Below are 19,495 nucleotides of genomic sequence, written 5' to 3' on the forward strand. Positions count from 1 at the left end.
GATAGTATCCTGCGAGCTTCAAGAATGGTAGCATCCGTTGTGACGCTGACCGAATACGAGAATTGAGCTTCAAACAATTTGCCCGTGATTCTTTCTGTTCCGAACTCTGGCACCCGCCATAACAACGCAATTCAGTAGCCTGATCGAGCCTTGGTTCCTTCAATGGAACCAATTACGTTGGGTCAGGTCTTTCTAGTCTTGCACTCGTCATATTATCTGAGATTCAATTCGTCTGATCGGTTTAGGTGGAGGAAACAGGGCCCCCTTGCCCCTAAGCAAGGAAGAACAGAAAGTGAAAGCCACCCGGCCAAGACTCTTCAACCTTGCTTCTCGCCATCAATTGGAACCCACTTGTGATATCAAATAAGCATATCAAGAACTCTAGTCAGCATGTGCGGGAGCTTAGTGGTGTTGCATAGATGTATTTGGCGCATGAAGAGTGGCAGTACTTGGCAATATCGCCTGTTGCTGCGACGAATGACTTAGTCCCTTGGGTCCTAGAGCGTTACTGGCGTATGTGATGTTTCTGGGTGTTCCATCAACTTTTAATCTGAACTGGTTTCGACCTCTTGTATGCTTAGCAGTCACTCTCCATATGAACGAGGAGGGTGGAGGAATGAAAGTCCACAAATCGAGCGAAGACCACGGCGGAAGCTGACATGACACCTGGGGTTTCTAACAATTGGGCACTCCAAAACACGCAGTCAAGCAGACAACATCCATAAAGACACTTCGAGGTATTGCCGTAGTTCCATTGATCATTCGTCGAGCTGTGTCTGCTCCTATTGAACTGTCAACTTGATGAACTCATGCCAGTCAAGTCGTCGAATTGCACTTTTTCAACTACCTATTCAAAGCCCGCAACAATCTTGTGGCGCCTCACAACTCTGTAGTTGCCAAATTGAGGGCAAAGTACCGTTTGACAGTCGACTTTCGTCAGTGCACTGGTCCTAGTATCACCGAGATCAGTAATCCTGCATTGAAGTTGCGCGTATCCGGCGTATTTGGCGTGTCTTCCCTGTGACCGGGCCGGTCGCCCCACTTCGCGCCGAAGTTGTCGTGCTTTGAAGGATCTCCATCCGTGACTCCCTGAGTCATCGTTCAGAGCACATATGTATATTTGAATCTTGATCTGAACATCGGAAACGTTGCAAACATTGACAAAAACTTGGCAAATTAGGCCTTCATTACCAAGACCTACCAGAACCATGGACCCTCCCGTTGGACCTCTCGTAGCCTCCGCCGACCCGGCAACGGCTCCGTCCCATACCCCGCTCCACGGCCGATACACCTCCGTGGTCCCGTTGCAACCATCGCATGCGCAGGCTATCTTCAAGCACCTCGGCCGAGAAGAAAACGCTTGGCGCTGGACATACCTTTTCAATGAGCCTTTTCTCGAGATCGAAGAATGTGAGGCAGCTTTCGAGGAGTGGAGCGTCTCCAAAGACCCGTTGTACTTCACTGTATTATCCGGCCCAGCATCGGATCTATCATCCGAGCCAGTGGGTGTAATGGCATATCTCTCCATTGTTCCGGCTCATAGACGTATCGAGATTGGATGCATAATTTTCAGTGAGCATCTGAAGCAGACGCGTGCCGCCACTGAGGCCCAGTACCTTCTCATGAAGAATGCTTTCGAGGGCCTGGGCAACTACAGACTCGAATGGAAGGCCAATCATTTGAACAAGCCGAGTCTCGCAGCTGCTGCGCGGTTAGGATATACTTATGAAGGCATTTTCAGGTGAGAGTTTAATGAAAACTATTCTCGGTCAAGGACTGACAACCGGCAGAAAGCACATGGTCGCCAAGGGAAGACGTAGAGATACAGCTTGGTTCAGCATCACAGATGATGAGTGGCCAGTAGTCGAAGCCGGCCTGGAAACGTGGTTGAGCGAAGGAAACTTTGACGAGAATGGTAAACAGCGCAAAGGTCTGAAGCAGTGCCGAGAAGCAGTGAAGACATAAAGAGGAGCTTTGCAGCTTGGCTTTCGGAAGTTCTAGTTAGGAGGTAAGAGAGGAGCCGTCAAGCGCAAGGTAGCATAGAAAGGGTGAACAGGTTATTAGACGCAGACAAATGATAACGTTGGTAATGCTTCCGGCGCAACCCATGCTGATTGAAAACTGCATCGGATATGCAAGTGCTATCTCGAACCAAGCAAATAGCTCGCTTCCACTGAGAGCGAAGGTGATGACGGAAATGCGTCATGGCTCCAACTCCCCCGGTCTTGGCCTTGGTGATCCTGCATCTCCCCCGCAGTTGACTTGGAGCTCAACATGACAAGATCGGTGCTTCGGGATTTTAGGCTAAAGCCACAATTCTACGTGTAGGGGTTTCCACGGCGCCGGTCTCTCGGAAAAGCGCCGCACCGTTGCCCGCGATCTTGTGAACGACTTTCGACCGCTGCTAGGATTTCTTCCGTGGTGTGGAAATCGACTCCAGAACGATGCAGGTTTTCCATGAGCGCTGCGGGGTTACCTGAGTTACGGGCCCCTGAAAGCCATAATAACATGATGACCAGCTCATAATTACTTGCCAAAGAGCCTGGTAGTTTGCTAGCTTTTTCATCATGAAGTCCGGACTCCTAGCTTTAGCAATAGCCCTCTTCGGAGTTGTCCGAGCTGAGAACTCAACCTTTCAAAACCCCATCATTAGCGGCTTCAACCCTGACCCCAGCTGCATCTTTGTTCCAGATTTGAACAATACCTTCTTCTGTGTCACGTCCAGTTTCCTGGTTTTCCCTGGCCTACCCATCCACGCAAGTCGAGACCTGGTGCACTGGAAGCATGTTTCCAACGCATTCAGTCGAGCAGACCAGCTGCCAGGTCTAGCTTTTCTGCCAAAGGCAACGAGCGGCATCTACGCACCCACATTGCGATTCCATGAGGGCATCTTCTACCTTTTATGTACTCTTGTAAATCAGCAACTCCCGAGAACGAATGACAGTCGTTGGGACAACTTTATCCTCACATCAACCGACCCATACAGCTCAGATTCTTGGTCGGATCCCGTTCACTTCAGCTTCCCCGGATTCGACCCGTCACCGTTTTGGGACGATGACGGCAAGACGTACGTCTCGGGTGCGCACACAGCCGCGTACTACCCAGGTATAATGCACGCGCCGCTCGATCTGGAGACCGGAGAGATCGGAGACATCATCATGCCCTGGAATGGTACTGGCGGGCGATCTCCCGAGGCACCTCACATCTGGAAGCGTGATGGGTGGTACTATCTACTCCTTGCTGAAGGTGGCACCCGTGAAAATCACATGGTCACAATGGCTCGATCCAAGAGCCTAGAGGGACCTTACGATCCAGCACCGGCAAACCCACTGTTGACTTCTGCAAACGATACTACCTCTTACTTCCAAGCTGTTGGGCACGCAGATTTGTTCCAGGATGCCGATGGAAATTGGTGGTCTGTCGCCCTCGCAGTTCGGGCTGGCGGCACCTATGGGCAGGATCCCGGAGCATACTTCGGCAACCTGCCGATGGGCAGAGAGACGGTACTTACGCCCGTCACCTGGGAGAGGGATGAGTTCCCAGTGTTTACGCCGGTCACTGGCAATGTCTCTGGCTGGCCGCTACCCGCAAAAGCTATCCCAGATGAGGGAGAAGGTCAACTCAGCGACGCAGACGATGTTATCACCTTTCCGCCGGGAAGCAGTCTGCCTATTCATTTTATCCATTGGCGCCTGCCAAAGGCTAGAAACTACGCGGTCTCGCCACCAGGTCACTGGAATACACTGGCGCTGAAGTCTTCGGTACTCAATCTCACGGCTTTCGACGCTGACTTTGCCTTGGGTCGTGGTCAGACTTTTGTCGGACGGCGGATGGCTCATTCGCTCTTCAAGTTCCGTGTTGATGTCGACTGGGCAACGTCATTGACGAAGGAAGAGATGGAGGTCGGCGTCTCAATTGTCCAAGATCAAGCACAACACTTTGATCTTGGTATTGTCATGTTGAAGCCAGAGGGAAGTGAGGATCTTCGACCGCATCTTCGGTATCGTGGTATCTCGGAAACACCGTATAGGGCGGTCGAACATCCGCCTAATGGGATTTACCCACTTCCTGGTGGTTGGGCTGGGCAGAAGATTTCGCTCCAGATTGAGGCTGTTAACAGCACTCATTTCGCATTTTCTGCCGGCCTTGCGGGTCTCAGGGAAGACTCCGATCTGAGAGTCTTCGGATATTGCAAGGGGACCGAGTTGGTTCCTTACTACTCTGGTAGGCTCACCCACCATGAGGACAATTGGAACCCATATTGACAATTATGATTCTAGGTTCCGTGGTTGGCGTGTACGCAACATCTAATGGGAAGCATGGAGAGCAGGCGTTTGAGACATACATCTCCAACTGGCGGTACAGGGGAATCCGACAGCTCAGAAGCCAGAAGGATGTCGACGATGCTGACAACTCTAGTGCTTAGGGTGGTATGGCCGAGGCCTTTCCACCATTTGCAATACCACTGTCATCCTACTTTATGAGACGATGTTCAAAATTCTCCTTAACCATGGGTCTTGCCAAGAGCTGCCCCGCAAGCTGTCTGTGTGGGAGCCGGAGCCCCCCTAAGACCCATTTCTCCGAAGCAACCCATCATCAAGTCGCAACATGTGAATTGGAGCAATTCCATCATCGGTTGTAGGCTCCAATCGTCTGCTAGCTTGAGGTAACATCGTGTCAGCTGCCAGGCTTCGGAGTCAAGATTCCACCGACGGCCCTGAGCCCAGCTTGCTGCGCTCGTAAATTGCCTGGCAGTTGAATAATCCTGCTTAAGACAAGGACTCTGAAGAACACATTCAAATGCCGCCACACCTCGGTAGGTCCATGGATGGCGTCTATAAGACCTATCGGACTATGATCGCCCAAGCATTGAAGACTTCTGGAACTATCGGTCAAAGCGGGGGACCCTGAACCCTGAAACCATCAATACCACCTTGCGACCAATATCGTCGGTGCCAGTGTCGAGCTCGGGACGGTCGGACGCCAAGTTTGAAACGTGAAACTCTAAACCATAGTATATAACAAGCTACGCTCTTGCGCGCCGCGAGGCTTTTCGTCGCTTGTGCAATCACGATCAACAATAGACAGATTCAAACATCAAACGACGTAGGCATTAAAGTACACAGACTTGAAGATGGCGACAGCGTTTTTGATGGGCGGCTACAACTTCAAGCCGGACTCTGATATCCCAGACTTGACAGGAAAGGTCGTTCTCGTCACCGGTGGAAATGCCGGCCTCGGACTGGAGACGATCCGACAGATTGCAAAGCACAACCCTAGGCATATCTATCTCGCAGGACGCTCAAAGGAAAAGGGCGAGGCCGCAATCGAAGCACTGAGAAAAGAAGGCTCCAGCATCGCGCCAATTTCTCACCTGCCGCTTGAATTGTCCTCATTTGAAAGCATCAAAGCCGCCGCTAAACAGTTCAATGAGTCTTCTTCTCGGCTGGACCTTCTCGTCAATAATGCTGGAATCATGGCGACGCCGGAGGGCCTCACAAAGGAGGGTTACGAGATCCAATTTGGTACAAACCACATGGGTCATGCACTTTTCACGCAACTCCTGATACCTACCTTGAAGAAGACGGCGACCGAGAATCCCGACGTGAGGGTCGTGTTCCTCTCCTCGGGCGCGGAAGGCTGGGCGCCCAAAGATATTTACCAGTTCGACAAGCTCAAGACCCAGATGCCCGAAACCCCCAGCCGCTTTCGTTACGGCATTTCAAAGGTGGCGAACATACACTACGCCGCCGCCCTCGCCGAGCGGCATCCGGAGCTCAAAATTGTCAGCGTGCACCCGGGTATCGTCGACACAAATCTGGCACAATCCATCATCAGCAAATCCAACTTCGTCTTAGGCACGATTGTGTATCTCGGCACTAAGATCGTAGCCGTCAGTCCCCAGAAGGGCGCGCTCAACCAGCTCTGGGCATCCTTCAGTCCAGAAGTCAAGAGCGGCACCTTCTACTTCCCAGTTGGTGTCACCGGTAAAGGTACGAGATTGAGCAAGGACAAGGACAAAAGGGAGGAGTTATGGAAATGGACCGAAGACGAACTCCGGAGTCATTTGTAGGGGGATATCCGCAACTGGCCGAGCAGAAAAGAGACAGCTCACAAAAGACCAAATCCACCACCATTTACCAAAAAAGACTTCGTATTTTCTTTTTCCTTCTAGCGTAATGCGGAGACAGAAATAAAGTGTTCCAAGGACCGGCAGTTTCATGTATGTTGAATCTCCATGGCCAGAATCCGGTGGCTAAAGTGTCTAAGTTTGAATGATGCTGCATGAACCACTACCAAGTCGGTTTTTGCTGCCGTTCGAAATTGCACCGTGAGTTGGCAAAAACTACTCGAGTCGGTTAGATCCAATCCATTAGCCCACTATGAATCAGCAGAATCCGACGCTAAAAGCAGGTGAGTCGCAAAGTTCGGAACCCGATTGAAAAGAGCCCCAAGGGGCCCCCTGGTCGAAGTAGATGACGGAAATGTCCACCGTCGGATCAAGCCCGAAGTTCACCCAAGTTCATTCGTCTAAACCTGTCACTGATAACTTGCCCGTCTTCAAGTGAGCCTAATTCGGAGCCGAGAATAGGAGGCCTGCTCGCCCCTTACAGCTTCCCGTCGGCTGACAGGGAAAGTATACGCGCAAGTCCGTATCCGCCGAAAGGAGAGGCTCTGTCCCCACAAGGCAAGCGGCTTGTCGGTCGTCGGATGCTTGGATTGCAATCAGGGCTTTAAGGTTAATCGCACCACTTTAGGTAAAGCCCGGGCTCTCCGATGCTCGTTCGTCATCAAATTCTTAACGAGACGACCGCGGGATGAGCCTCATGTTATGAGAGGCAGGAGTACACTTTCAACAGGAATTGTTCCTGCAACCACCAGTGTCGTTGGCAGAGCAGAAACATGCCATTCTGGAGCAAGTTGGAAGATGCACAACGCCTTGTCACATTCCTGCAGAATCCTTACCTCACCTCCGTTCTTGGCATTTCTTTTCTGTGGGAACTTCTCCTTTCAAACAACTTTTACACAGGCACACAGGGAAACACTGGGTCAGCCGCAGCAACTGGTGGGTAAAATACCGTGATTTTCTGGGTCTTCCTGGATCCCAAGAGTTCCATGATCGGATCGATCGGCAAATCAAGCCTATGCCAAGATGAAGCCAAGATGCCATTGAGATTGGAAATCCTACCTGAAGAGGCAGTTTCTTCATTGCCGCCACGCGTCAGAAGTGGTTGAATCGACTCGGCCAGGTGGTCTGGAAGTCTTGGAAGGTGATCTATGATTATGTCTCGGTATTCCGCTGGTAGGGCGGCTGACACCGGCTTGGGGCGTAGGTTCCCGTCAGCCCTGTTCGTCCCAAGTCCACAACGACCGGGTATGATCCCATCGTCAGACCTGGGTCATCGGATAGTGGGCGAGCACCTCTTCTAATATTCTGCTCCCCACGTGCTAGCTTCGTGCGGCGGGCTTGCAGCATTTGAAGCTTAGATAATTTAAGCCAGTGTGGAGAGTCGCCTCCTCTTTTCGGTCCTTCGGGGCAACACTCCGGCGCTGCAGGGTCAGATTAAAGGTGGTTTTGAAATCATGGGCTCCTCTTAGCTCCTTCCAGAGACCGGGGAGATAGACAACGGTGATGCCGACTATCCGGCGTGGGAGCCGCACCATACCCAGTTGCGGAAATCCAACGAGCTTCCAACAAGTAGCATCGAATGAAAGGGGAGGAGGAGTCCTAGAGTCTTGCATGTTCGACAATTTGATATAAGTATCATCTTTTCTGCCCACCTCTTTTGCTTCCGTTCTTGATACCCATCGTGCTTCTTCACTCACACTCTTTTCAACCACATTCTTTTTTTTCCAACTCTAGTCTCTCATTCGACATTTTCTGTACATACTCGAAGTATCTCACGTGTTGATCACATACCAAAACAAATCAAGAAACGATGAAGTTCCTCTCCGTTGTCGCGGGCCTCAGCGCCCTGGCTGCCGCCGCCCCCGCCGAGCTCGATACCCGTGCCTCGTGCACCTTCACCGACGCCAAGACGGCCATGTCCAAGAAGACTTCCTGCACCGACATCGTCCTCAACGGCATCAAGGTCCCCGCCGGCGAGACCCTCGACCTCACCGGCCTCAAGGACGGAACCAAGGTCACCTTCAAGGGCACCACCACCTTCGGCTACAAGGAGTGGGAGGGTCCCCTCATCGCCATCGGCGGTAAGAAGGTCAGCGTTGTCGGTGCTTCCGGCAACTCCATCTCCTGCCAGGGTGAGCGCTGGTGGGACGGCAAGGGAGGCAACGGTGGCAAGAAGAAGCCCAAGTTCTTCAAGGTCAAGATCAACGACGGTTCCATCTCTGGCCTGAACGTCAAGAACACCCCGGCCCACGGATTCTCCATCAGCGGCGTTTCTGGCCTCAAGGTGTAAGTTACAACTCAATGTTGGGTTTTTGGACAGTGATACTGACCCGACTATTCTCTAGCTCCAACATCCTTTTCGACAACAAGGATGGTGACTCCAAGGGTGGCCACAACACCGATGCCTTCGATGTCGGTACGTCTTCTGACGTGACCATCTCCGGCGCCAAGGTCTACAACCAGGACGACTGCCTGGCTATCAACTCTGGCACCGGTATCACTTTCGAGAACGGATACTGCTACGGCTCCCACGGCCTGTCCATCGGTTCCGTTGGTGGACGTAGCGACAACACCGTCCAGAACGTCATCATCCGTGACTCCACCATCGAGAAGGCCGACAACGGTATCCGCATCAAGACCATTGCCAACAAGACTGGCAAGGTCAACGGTATCACCTTCGAGAACATCACCCTCAAGAACATCAACAAGAAGGGCATTGTCATCCAGCAGGATTACGAGAACGGCAGCCCTACCGGCAAGCCCACCGCTGGTATTCCCATCACCGACGTCACCGTCAAGAACGTTAAGGGTACCGTCGCCGCCAAGGGCACCAACGTGTACATCCTTTGCGCCAAGGGTGCCTGCTCCAACTGGAAGTGGTCTGGCGTCTCCGTTACCGGTGGCAAGTCCTCTTCTGAGTGCTCTGGCATCCCTTCCGGCTCCGGTGCCAAGTGCTAAATGCTTGATGATGGGAAGCTTAGGAGCGGTGCTCCTGAGTTGAAGTTGTTATGACTACAAAGATCAGGATCATGGTCGTAAGTGATGGCCTTGCGACTTGGGTGGAGGTATCCTATTTGGGACCCCGTTCGGCTGGTCATCGTTCAATTCTTAGATACCCTTCGCGGAATACAGTTCAATTAATTTTCAATCTGTGTAAAATTTCGGTACAATCATTCGGATAACTTGACTTCGTCAGCCTGATTAGCGTCGTGGTCATCGACCAAATGTAGGCTTCCGTGCAGGCGGTCAACTGAATTCAATACTTTATGTCTTGCTATGTTCCTGCAAAGATGTTCCTAGCCCAATCGTTCCTTGCGATGCTTTGTAAGTTTGTGACTCAGAATTAAGTTTCTTCGACAACAAGGTACTCAGATTGCTCATGTTTACACTAAGGTCCGCATCGCTGTGGCTGGAACTTTGATGGCTTCAACCGCGATACTCGAAAAGCTTAATTATGACTCCCTCTTGAAAGCCTCTCCTCGAGAGACATATAAGCTAAGTCTTCCTCTCACTCGCGAACCCTAGGATCTAAGACTTCTCGCTCGCACCAATTACCCCAGCCTGCTCTGCTTTCTCTTGCTACTCTAATTTCTTTGTTACTCTGATTCTTCTTGAGACAACTTGACCATGACGAAGAATAGAAAGGGAAAATCCAAGGCCAAGGCCTCATCTAGGGATTCTTCTTCCCAGAGTGGACCCAGCATTCCCCCGCGGACAACATCTTCTGCCGAGTCAGCCATCAACATCCCAAAGAGAACGGGCTCAGTAAAGGGAACAGATTCCAGCAGCAAGCCTGTGTTCGGCGTCATGGTCGGATCCAATCTCGTTCCCGAAAGAAGCAGCAGCAAGAGAAAAGCTTCTTGGGACGTCGAAACGCTTTCTTCAATGTCCAAAGTTGATCTCCTCAAGGAGCTCAAGAGTAATATCAGCAAGGAAGAAGCACAACGAAAGAGGTTGAAACCATCGACATCCCATGACTCTCAGTTCTGGAAAGATTGTGCCAATCACGAAGGCCTCAAAGCATATCGTGTTGGAGTCGAGGCTCACCTAGAATTTCTGGACTCCAAAGCCAAAGGTCGCACGAAGGACTGGGGGGAGTGGATTGATAGCCAAAACGGCCAGACATTTGAAATCCGACATCTTGCGCATCAGCAACGGATAGGACTCCTAAGCAAGCAAGCTGAGAGTATGCGAGCAGACTCATTGAACACTCGCATAAGAGACAAACTTGTCGAGCTGTTCGTTTCTTCTAAGCTTGGACTCGATGCAACTTCAGCCGGCATAAGAAGCCGGAGAAGCACAGATCAGCAGAAGTTCAAGAAGAAAATGCTCAACGCGTACTGCCCCAAATCGCTGCGACCCTCTAGAGACTCTGTTTGGGAGCCAGTTCTGCATAAATGGGTTGAGACTCCACTTTGCAAGGCGGCGCACCTTTACCCATGGTCCCAATTGCACTCAATGGACTTGATTTTTGGCTCTGAAGGACCTAGGGGCATCTTCTCCCCTGAAAACGGGCTCATACTCCATACTAAAATCGAATGGGCCCTGGATCATGGCGTTATAGCCATAGTTCCTGACGTCGATCTAGACTCAAAAAATCCTGATTTCCCGCTTGAAGATCAAGAGGAGAGAGAAGAACGCCTCAGGAACTGGGAGAACGGCAACGTTAAGGATTACAAAGTGATTGTAGTCGACAAAGATCATGAGAGAGCGAAAGAGCTACAGAATCTCGGCGGCGATTTCATCACGCTGAACGACTTGCATGGTCGCAAGTTGGAGTTTTTGAACGGTTTCCGCCCGCGCGCGCGCTATATTTGGTGGCAGTTTTACTCTTCAATCACCAAGGCTTCGTGGAAGATGAAGGCGCTCGGCCAGGAAGATCGAGATCTTATGCAGAAGGAGATTCTCAAAGCAACGCGCTTTTGGGGTAGCCCGGGACCTTACGTTACTGAGGGCATCTTGAGCTCTTTCGCAAAGACCATCGGCCATTCCGTTGAGTCCTTACATGATAGTATGGCTGGCAAAGGAGACACGGAAGCAGATGATGCAGCATTGGCTGCTCTCACTGCTCAGGCGACGGAGGGGGATTATAAGTTGATCAAACTTCTTGAGACGTCCGATCCCAACGGCGAGGATTTTGAGTATAGTGAGGAGGAGGAGAAGGAGGATGAGCTTCATTACAAGGGGGATTCCGATTATGACGGGGACGGGGACGGTGATTTGAATTAGAGGACGAGAACTTAACATCATTCAATGTTCTTGTGTTAGGAAATGTGACATTCGTTCAAATAAAATGGACGCATCTATCAGGTGTGTCGAGTGACACATGCTAACCGCAGAGCCGTGGGCCATCACCAAGGCCTAAACATCACCATCACAAGCATCATTAAACGAGATTCATCTCGGAATCGACTTCATTCGTCTAGAGGTAGTACTAATACACGCACCATCGAGCTCCAACGACCCTAGGCCTCGTACAACTCAATCTGAATACCGCCATCCACCTTGTGTCTCCAGGGATTGACTGCCGTGATCAGGAACCCCCCATGTGAGACCAAGATCGTCTAGAGTCGACCACCAGACCCCAAAAACCATCCTAACCTCGCGGAAAGTAGAAAGAATACAAACATACTGAAGCTTTTTTGTAAAGTCTAACAAACGAATCGCGGCATTCGTCCATAATAATAGCCACGACCGTCATCTTGATGCAAATCGCGTTGTCCACTCCGACGCCAGGCATATCTCACGCGCGCCCAGCGTGTCCTACCCATAAACCATATTGCTACAATCGAAACCTCCGTTTTCCGCTCATCTGTGCGCAACGAGTGACCTCTCGTTATCTATCGTCGTCTTCTATTCGAATCAGACGGCCTGTCGACGACAACTAGACTTGTCCGTCGGCAAGGGCAAGTCTCTGTTTCAGTGTCTTGGCCTTCTTGCCACCGCCTCTGCGTTGCTTCTTGGTTCCCTTCACTTCGGGCTCGGCTACGGGCGTGGCGGTACCCGAGGTTCCGTTGGCTCCATTGCGGTTGTCATCAAAGTTGCCCTCGCCTGTGAACATGTTAGTATGTCCGTGGGTAGCATGGACAGCAAACAACTTACCCTCGTGGTACATCTCGTCCAGGCTGACGTCCTCATTGACCACCCGCTTGCGCTTCGTCGTCTTCTTCTTCTTCTCGGGCTTGTCGAATTCGCCGGCCTGAAGCATCTCCTTCTCACGCTGCTCAATCATCTCCGCCTGCTCATCGTCGGCAAGCCACATAGCAATATCGCGGTTGCGGTTCTCGGGAGCGCGGCGACCAGAGAAGTCAACACTGGCACCACCTCCCTGGATGACGACGCGCTGCACCTCTTCCTTTTGCATGGCACGCTTCCGGATACGCTCCTCAATCGTTCCCTTAGTGATGAGACGGTACACGGTGACCTGTCGAGTCTGACCCAGTCTGTGAGCTCTGTCCATGGCCTGCGAATCGATCGTAGGGTTCCAGTCGGAGTCGTAGAAGATGACGGTGTCAGCAGAGGTCAGATTGATACCAAGACCACCAGCACGGGTCGACAGAAGGAAGATGAAGATCTCGGGACGAGTCTGGAAGTCGGCGACAGTATCTCTTCTGTCTTCGAGCTTGGTCGAACCATCGAGACGGCAATACTTGTAATTGCGGTACGTAAGGTACTCCTCCATGAGATCGATCATGCGTGTCATCTGGAAGTAGAGCAGCACACGATGACCCTCGGCCTTGAGCTTGGTCAACAGCTTGTCGAGAGTGGCCAGTTTGCCGCTGTCAGTAACAAAACGGCGCATTGACGGAGTCGCAATGTTGTTGAATTTCTTCTTGTCGTTATCCGGCGCAGGGAGCAACTTGCGGGGCGGGAATCGGTCAAAGGGAAGCTTCTCCGTAACCATGGCCCGTTCTTCCTGGATCGTGGGGCCAAACAAACTCTTGCGCATGGATCTGTTGAACAGGATACTTTCCGTCTCCAGACCGGTTCCACTGCTACAGCAGCTCACCTCAATGGGTGGAGCAGAGGCGCGCGGGCGACCGGCCTGCTCCAAGCGTCCCAAGCCGCTGTCGACATACTCCTCTCGGGCCACGTTCATGAGGTTAGCCATGATGCCCTCTTGAGTGATGTCTGCAAGGGGTTGTCTGTTGTTGCGGGCGGCGATCTTGAACAAGGCATGAGCAGGGGTGAAGTTGGCGTCTTCGGCGTCGTCGTAGGCAATCTTCATGAGGGGCAAGCGATCCTTCTTCTGAGACAATTCGACGGCACGAGAGAAGACGTCCTCGTGGCTAGCCTTATAGACCTCGGTCGGGCTGGTATCAGCGAAACGCAGGAAGGAAAACGCGTCGGATCCCTCGAGACTGTCGCGGATGTGCTCTGGAGTGAAGATGTTCATCATGTGCTGCAGATTCTTGTTGCGCCAGCCAGCCTTCAGGTTGCCGCGGTCGGCCTTGTAGAGCCTGCCATCTTGTCTCCAAAGGAGACGAGGCAGCTCGTACTCAATCAAGTTTCGAGTAGAGTAGCCGACGGCGACGTTGTTGCCCTCTCTGACAAAGGAAGCCGTCTCCGCGAAGTAGCCGAACGAGAAAGGAGAGGTCGTGTCGGCTCTCTCGAACAGGTCGGGATGGTTGCAAACCTTTCGGAATTGCATGACGAGGTTCATGAGAGTTCCAGAGTCGTCATTATCACCCGTCGTAGCCTTCTCAATGAGATCCATGATACTGATCTGGTTCCGCAGGTTGCTGTAAATGGCGCGCTGTCTGTAGGTGAGATCGCAGTAGACATCCTCCTCGATCTTGTCTCCAAGCTCCTTCTGGACATGCTTCTTGACACGACGCAACATGAACGGCTTCAGAATCATGTGCAGACGTTTGAGCTGATCTTCGTTGAGCTTCGTGTTACTTTGTGCGTGTGACTCAATATCCTTGGAGAACCACTCGCTGAACTCGTCGTGAGAATCGAAGAGCGACGGCATGATGAAATGGAGCAAGGCCCACAGTTCCTGCATGTTGTTCTGGATGGGGGTACCCGTGAGCAAGAGACGGTTACGGCAGTGGAAGTTGAGCAAGCTCTTCCATCTGGAACTCTGCGAGCTCTTGATGGCCTGCGCCTCGTCGAGAATCATGTACTGCCACTTCATCTTCTGGAAGTAGGCGACATCAGAGACGACGAGCTGGTACGACGTGACACAGACGTGGAACGATGCATCCTTCTTGTAGGTGGTGTGCTTGCGGTCCCAGAACTTTCGCAAGACCTTTCGGTCACCAGCAGAACCCCAGTAGGGAAGGATCTTGAACTCGGGGACGAACTTTCGGATTTCCTGTTCCCAGTTGTGAAGCGTAGACGCGGGCGCGACGACGAGGAACGGACCCCAGATATCGTACTTCTCAGCGAGGTAGGCCATGACGGAAATCGACTGAACAGTCTTTCCAAGACCCATCTCGTCGGCGAGAATGCCGTTGATACCTTGCTCGTACAGGTTGGCGAGCCAGTTAAGACCCTTGAGCTGGTACTCCTTGAGCTGCGCGTTGATGAGCTTGGGCTGCTCGATGGCAACGTCGCCCATGCCGGCAGGGTTCTGGAAGTTCATCTCGCCCTCCTCGTCCATATCGGGGCCCTCGGGCTCGTTGAAAGCTCTGGCCTTTCTCTGTGCCTCGGCGATGGCATTCTGAGCATTGGCCATGGCGGCTTGGCGCAGGTTCTCCTCGTCTTCCTCCTCAAAGGTGAGATTCTCAAAGTCAGTGACCTTGGCGCCCAAAGGTCCTGTCGGTTCAGCGATATCGAGATGCTTATTGTGGGCAGTCTCGTCCTTGTTCTCGGCTGCAATCTCGGGGTTATCGGTACTGCGTTCGACCTCATCCGTCTTGATCTTCTTGCCGATGAAATGGGAGTACAGCTCAGTCTGCGAGATGAGGAAGTTGAGCTTTCTCTTCTGGCGGGCAGCTTCGCGCTCGGCTTCTTCCTTGCGGGCGTTCTCAATCTCCTGCTTCTCGGCAGCCTTTCTGAGATCACGCTCCTCACGCTCGTTGCGCTTCCAGAAGCCCATCATGTCACGCATAACACGCTTGGCACGGGCCTGCTGATCCTTGGTGCCCTTGTTCGTCCGCAGCTGCCACCTCTTGGCCTCTTTAGATGCGAGGATGGCCGTCTTCTTAAGGTTGGACGCCTTGGTCTGGTAGGACTCGGCCGCCATCTTGTAGGTCTTTGAGACATCCTTGCGGGCGAGATCGCGCCAAATCTGGTCGTAAATTTGGAGGAAACCCTTGGTCTCGAACTTGGCGTCCTTGTTGGGAGGCTCCTCGGGCTTCTCCTCCTTCTTCTCCTTCTTTTCTTTCTTGCTCTTGCGCTCCTTCTTCTCCTTGACGGGCTCGACGATGGTATCCTCGTCAATGTCGACGTCGCCGTCGCCTTCGACCTCGACGTCGGGCTCGTCCTGATCCACATCCTTGTCCTTGTTCTTCTCTTTGTCCTTGTCTTTGGACTTCTTGTTGAACTTGATGCGGATCTTGCCCTCTTCCTTGATCGGGAGCTCCTCGCCAGCGTCGATGGCGGCTTGCGCAGCCTCTGCAGCGTCCTTCTCGGCCTGCTTCTGCTCCTTCGACTTCTTGGGCCGAGGACCGCTGCGACCCTTGCCCTTGGGCTTCGTGCCGGGTTCCATGTCAGACGCTTGGTAGGTGGCCATGGTGCCTCCGTCCAGGTTGAGCTCGGCGAGGTTGCGAGCGGGGCCCTTGATGCCCTTCTGGAGAATCAACTTCGTTTGCAGAGCCTTTTTGTTAGCACGCTCGGCATCCCGCAGGTGCTTCGCCTTTTCGGTCTCATCTTCGGCCAATCGTGCACGCTCCAGCGCAAGCTTCTGTTGTTCCATGGTGACAGCCATGGACTTTTCACGACGACGCTTGCGCTGCATGTCCTTCTTGCGCTCCTTTTCGGCAAAGAGCTCACGTTCTCGGACCTCGTTCATGGCCTCCTCGTAGTAGATGTCGTCGTAGCGGCGTTTGCCGAGATCGGCGTGAGTGCCCAATCTGCGGCCCATCTCTCTCGAGAACTCGTCGCGTCGCTCGACATTGCGCTTGCTATCCTTATCTTGCAAGAGGCGACGTCGCTTGTTGCCGCTTTCTTGGTACTCGGCACGATCAGCTGTGAGTTCGGAGTCGGTAAGTTCGTCGGCATCGGCATCGAGCTGAGCAATCAGATCCGTAACCTTCTTTTCTTTATCGGCAGGCAGGGTTTTTTGCTTCGGCTGGCCATTGGCCTGGCGCTTGGAGGGGATGCGAGGCGTTGGTGTCTCGAGTTTGGACGAAGCACGGCGGCTGCTCTTGGGAGTCGATTCGGCATCTCTGATATCGGAAGCTCTCGACTTTGACTTTCTAGGTACTCGCTCTTTTCTCTCCTTACGGGCCAGGGGAGTGCTGGATCTCTCCTTGACGGGCTCCGGTCGGAGTTCAATCTCGGCTTCGCGCTCGCTGCGCTCGGTGCGCTCGGTCTTGACTGGAGGGTCGACAGAGCGGGGCTTCTCACGGTCGGTCTTGGGCTCAACAGCCTTCTCTTTTTCCTTTTCCTTTTCATTTTCCCTTTCCTTTTCTTTCTCTTCGACGGGTGGCGGTGATTTCGACTTTGGTTTTGAGACGGGTTCGGCACTCGAGAGAATGTTGGAGAAAGACATAGGGTCAGCGCGGCTGGGGGTCTGTGGCGGAAAAGTCAGTTCTTGGTCTATCAAGGTAGGCAATTGCAGTATTACTGACACTAGCAGGAGCTTTCAAGGGAGACGGCTCGGCCTTGCCCAGAGGAGGCAGAGACGCGACGGCGCCACCATTGGAAGATGCATGCACGCTAGGCGACGCAGCATGCCGCAGACTGGGGGACGTCATATGCGGCGTTGCCCTGATCGATGGGCTGATGGAACCGGTAGGTGGTTGATGAGAGTGGGAATGGGAGTTGGAGTGCGAATGTGAGTGGGATCGCGGACTCCTCGGGGGGAAGTTGGCTGCTGATGGCGACGTGTATCCTGCGCTGCCGTTCTTGTAATACGCGTGCGAGTCTCGAGATGCCGGCTCAGGTTGGGAGTAGTTGCCGTAGGGATCGCCGCGTGTGGTCTGTTTGATGATGAAGAAAGGAAAAAATTAGCCAAGGCGAAGGAATGGAGGTGGCCGTGATGGAATTAAAATTTGGGTTGAGGTTTGGGTTGGTTGGGATTTTTCTGTCCCTCGGGTAAAGTTGGAGATGGACGAGAAAGTGGCTGCTGGTGCTGTGTGTGCAGGTGCCGATGCTTGTGCTTGGTGGTGCTCCCTCTGACGCGTGTCGGGGTTGGAAAGGGAACAAAAATCGTGTGAATGTGCAAGGGAAAACAGAAGAGTAAAAAGGAAAAAAAGAGGGAAAGGGATGGGAAATTGATGGATCGAGATAGACAGACGGGTGTACTGTGTATGGATACGGAACGTGAATGAGGTAGCGCCACGACACGGGCACGAAGCGAGGCGACGGACGACGAGAGAGACGGGGAAGGAAAGGCAAGGGACGAAAATGACGAGAAGGAGAGGAAGGGGAGAAAAAAAAAAGGTGCCAAAGTTACAGGGAAAAAACTGGGGGACGCCGGTGTCATTGAAGCCGTGAACAATAGGGGATCCAAGCATTCCGCGGTGTTTCTTATCCAGCGGCACTGCTGCTGTTGCTGCTCTTCTCGCAATCTCTCACCCTCCTGTTTCCCCCCCATATCTCGCTCCTCTCGTCTGACCTCTGTGTGTGAGGTATCCTTACGCCTGAGGTGCTCCGCTGCATCCTCTCCACACCATCGTCTCCGAAAATCCGGATGGGGGAAAGGGAGCAAAGGGTACAAAGACGGCGTAAGCACAACCTCCAACACCAACACCAGCACCAACCAGTGTGGCCACTAAAAAGATCTAGAGCACAGACAGCAATCGAGCAGGGCCAAACAGAACCAACCACCTGGATTGCTCCTATTGCTGTCTCTGCTGGTGCTGGATGCTACGGTACACGAGGAAGAGCAGCAGGGGAAGCCAAGGTTGGAATGATCGCATGGAGGAGCTTCTTGGGAGGTGACGATGGGTAAGGATGGTACAGAGCCAGGACAAGAAGCAGTAGCAAACACGGGAATACACCAGGCAGCATCGCATCGTATATACACCAATGCGATGCCACTGTGGTAGTTGAATCATGAATGACAAGATTACGGAATTATCTCTTACCTTGGGCGAGCCATTGGCCGCATTATTGTTCCAACCTGCGTCAGACACCCTCCTTTCTCTTGTAGTGTCAGTCAACGGATCGTAGTAGCTGCTCGTAGCAGGCTTCTCGCGCGTCTGATGCGACTCGGGTGGCGGGTAGTATCCGCTCGGGGGGTGCAACGGCGACAACGGCGGAGCTTGATGATGTCCAGCTCCCGAGCTGCTGCTGGCACCGCCGAGCGCGGGCAACGAGGGCGCAAGCGGACCGCCGGCAGCCGTCGAGGAGGAGTAAGGATTCGGATGCGACAGGCCGGACTGATGGGATCGCGGTGAGTGATGCGGGAGCGCATGGGACGTCGACGAGGCTGCTTTGGGCGACGAGTAGGAAGAGTGCGGGGGGTGATGGTACTCGGACTGGGTAGGCGATCGCAAGTTGAAGCCCGAATGGCGCGTGCTGCCGGGCGCGGGATTCATGATGTCGCGATGGCGGCGGCGGTCGCGATCACGGTCGTCGTCGCGATCATCGTGACGGGAGGGCGCCTGCAGGACCGTCGAGCGGAAGTCTTTAGGGTGGTCCATCGTGACGGGATGCGGCGATGGCGTCGTTGTCGCAGAACCCTACTCGACTTGTACGCGGATGGCGCTCGTAACTGGACGATGCAGTAGTGGGTGGGGGAGGGGGGTTTGGATGAGGAAAGAAAGGAGAGGGAAGAGAAGGGGAAAGGGAAGGGGGAGAGGGGATTGATGACTACAGCGAGGATCGCGGACCCATGTGCAGAGCAGAACGGGTGGTGGACAATCGAGGGGAGGTGATTGGGTTACGCGTTGGGGGTTTTGGACAGGAGTGAAGCAAGTGAGGCGGATCGCGAAAAAAGGACGTGGAGTCGGAAGTTGGCGTCGTGGGGAGGTGCAGGGGTGTGTGGTTCAAGAATTGGTGGTACCGTGGTATGGGGTTCGATGGGAAGTGGTGATGGCGGGCGTCGGTGATGCTATTCGCGGTGCTCGCGGCAAGGTTGAAATGAGCGGTCGACCGAGAAACCTGAAGAACGGTGGGAGAAGTGGGTGGCGATGATGGAATTGTGTGTCGGATCGAGAGTTTTGGCGGTATGGAGTGCGAATGTCGGAGCTAAGGTCGGGGGAACGTAGATGAGGATGGGGCGGAGGATGACCTGTCCCTCTGACA

At 53.2% G+C, this 19,495-nt stretch overlaps 6 protein-coding genes across 6 annotated transcripts; 5 read left to right on the forward strand and 1 right to left on the reverse strand.

Annotated features, from left to right (window-relative positions):
* Positions 1 to 1,208: 1,208 nt before the first annotated feature.
* Positions 1,209 to 1,965, forward strand: CTAM01_11497 (acetyltransferase; the record flags this gene model as incomplete). The annotated part of the gene is made up of 2 exons (XM_060527508.1): positions 1,209 to 1,741; positions 1,791 to 1,965. 2 exons carry the CDS (start codon positions 1,209 to 1,211, stop codon positions 1,963 to 1,965), a joined length of 708 nt encoding a protein of 235 aa, XP_060377807.1.
* A 602-nt stretch (positions 1,966 to 2,567) lies between these two features.
* Positions 2,568 to 4,426, forward strand: CTAM01_11498 (beta-xylosidase; the record flags this gene model as incomplete). The annotated part of the gene is made up of 2 exons (XM_060527509.1): positions 2,568 to 4,224; positions 4,281 to 4,426. 2 exons carry the CDS (start codon positions 2,568 to 2,570, stop codon positions 4,424 to 4,426), a joined length of 1,803 nt encoding a protein of 600 aa, XP_060377808.1.
* Positions 4,427 to 5,134: 708 nt separating this feature from the next.
* CTAM01_11499 (short chain dehydrogenase) lies at positions 5,135 to 6,073 on the forward strand (the record flags this gene model as incomplete). Its single annotated transcript, XM_060527510.1, has 1 exon — positions 5,135 to 6,073. One exon carries the CDS (start codon positions 5,135 to 5,137, stop codon positions 6,071 to 6,073), a length of 939 nt encoding a protein of 312 aa, XP_060377809.1.
* A 1,867-nt stretch (positions 6,074 to 7,940) lies between these two features.
* CTAM01_11500 (endopolygalacturonase) lies at positions 7,941 to 9,088 on the forward strand (the record flags this gene model as incomplete). The annotated part of the gene is made up of 2 exons (XM_060527511.1): positions 7,941 to 8,416; positions 8,476 to 9,088. 2 exons carry the CDS (start codon positions 7,941 to 7,943, stop codon positions 9,086 to 9,088), a joined length of 1,089 nt encoding a protein of 362 aa, XP_060377810.1.
* Positions 9,089 to 9,757: 669 nt separating this feature from the next.
* Positions 9,758 to 11,359, forward strand: CTAM01_11501 (uncharacterized protein; the record flags this gene model as incomplete). Its single annotated transcript, XM_060527512.1, has 1 exon — positions 9,758 to 11,359. One exon carries the CDS (start codon positions 9,758 to 9,760, stop codon positions 11,357 to 11,359), a length of 1,602 nt encoding a protein of 533 aa, XP_060377811.1.
* Positions 11,360 to 12,014: 655 nt separating this feature from the next.
* Positions 12,015 to 18,891, reverse strand: CTAM01_11502 (SNF2 family domain-containing protein; the record flags this gene model as incomplete). The annotated part of the gene is made up of 4 exons (XM_060527513.1): positions 12,015 to 12,181; positions 12,233 to 16,814; positions 16,873 to 17,223; positions 18,334 to 18,891. 4 exons carry the CDS (start codon positions 18,889 to 18,891, stop codon positions 12,015 to 12,017), a joined length of 5,658 nt encoding a protein of 1,885 aa, XP_060377812.1.
* Between the last annotated feature and the right edge of the window lie 604 nt (positions 18,892 to 19,495).

This window comes from Colletotrichum tamarilloi (genome assembly GCF_030869305.1).
Source record: "Colletotrichum tamarilloi strain Tom-12 chromosome Unknown Scaffold_63.1, whole genome shotgun sequence".
Taxonomy (NCBI): domain Eukaryota; kingdom Fungi; phylum Ascomycota; class Sordariomycetes; order Glomerellales; family Glomerellaceae; genus Colletotrichum; species Colletotrichum tamarilloi.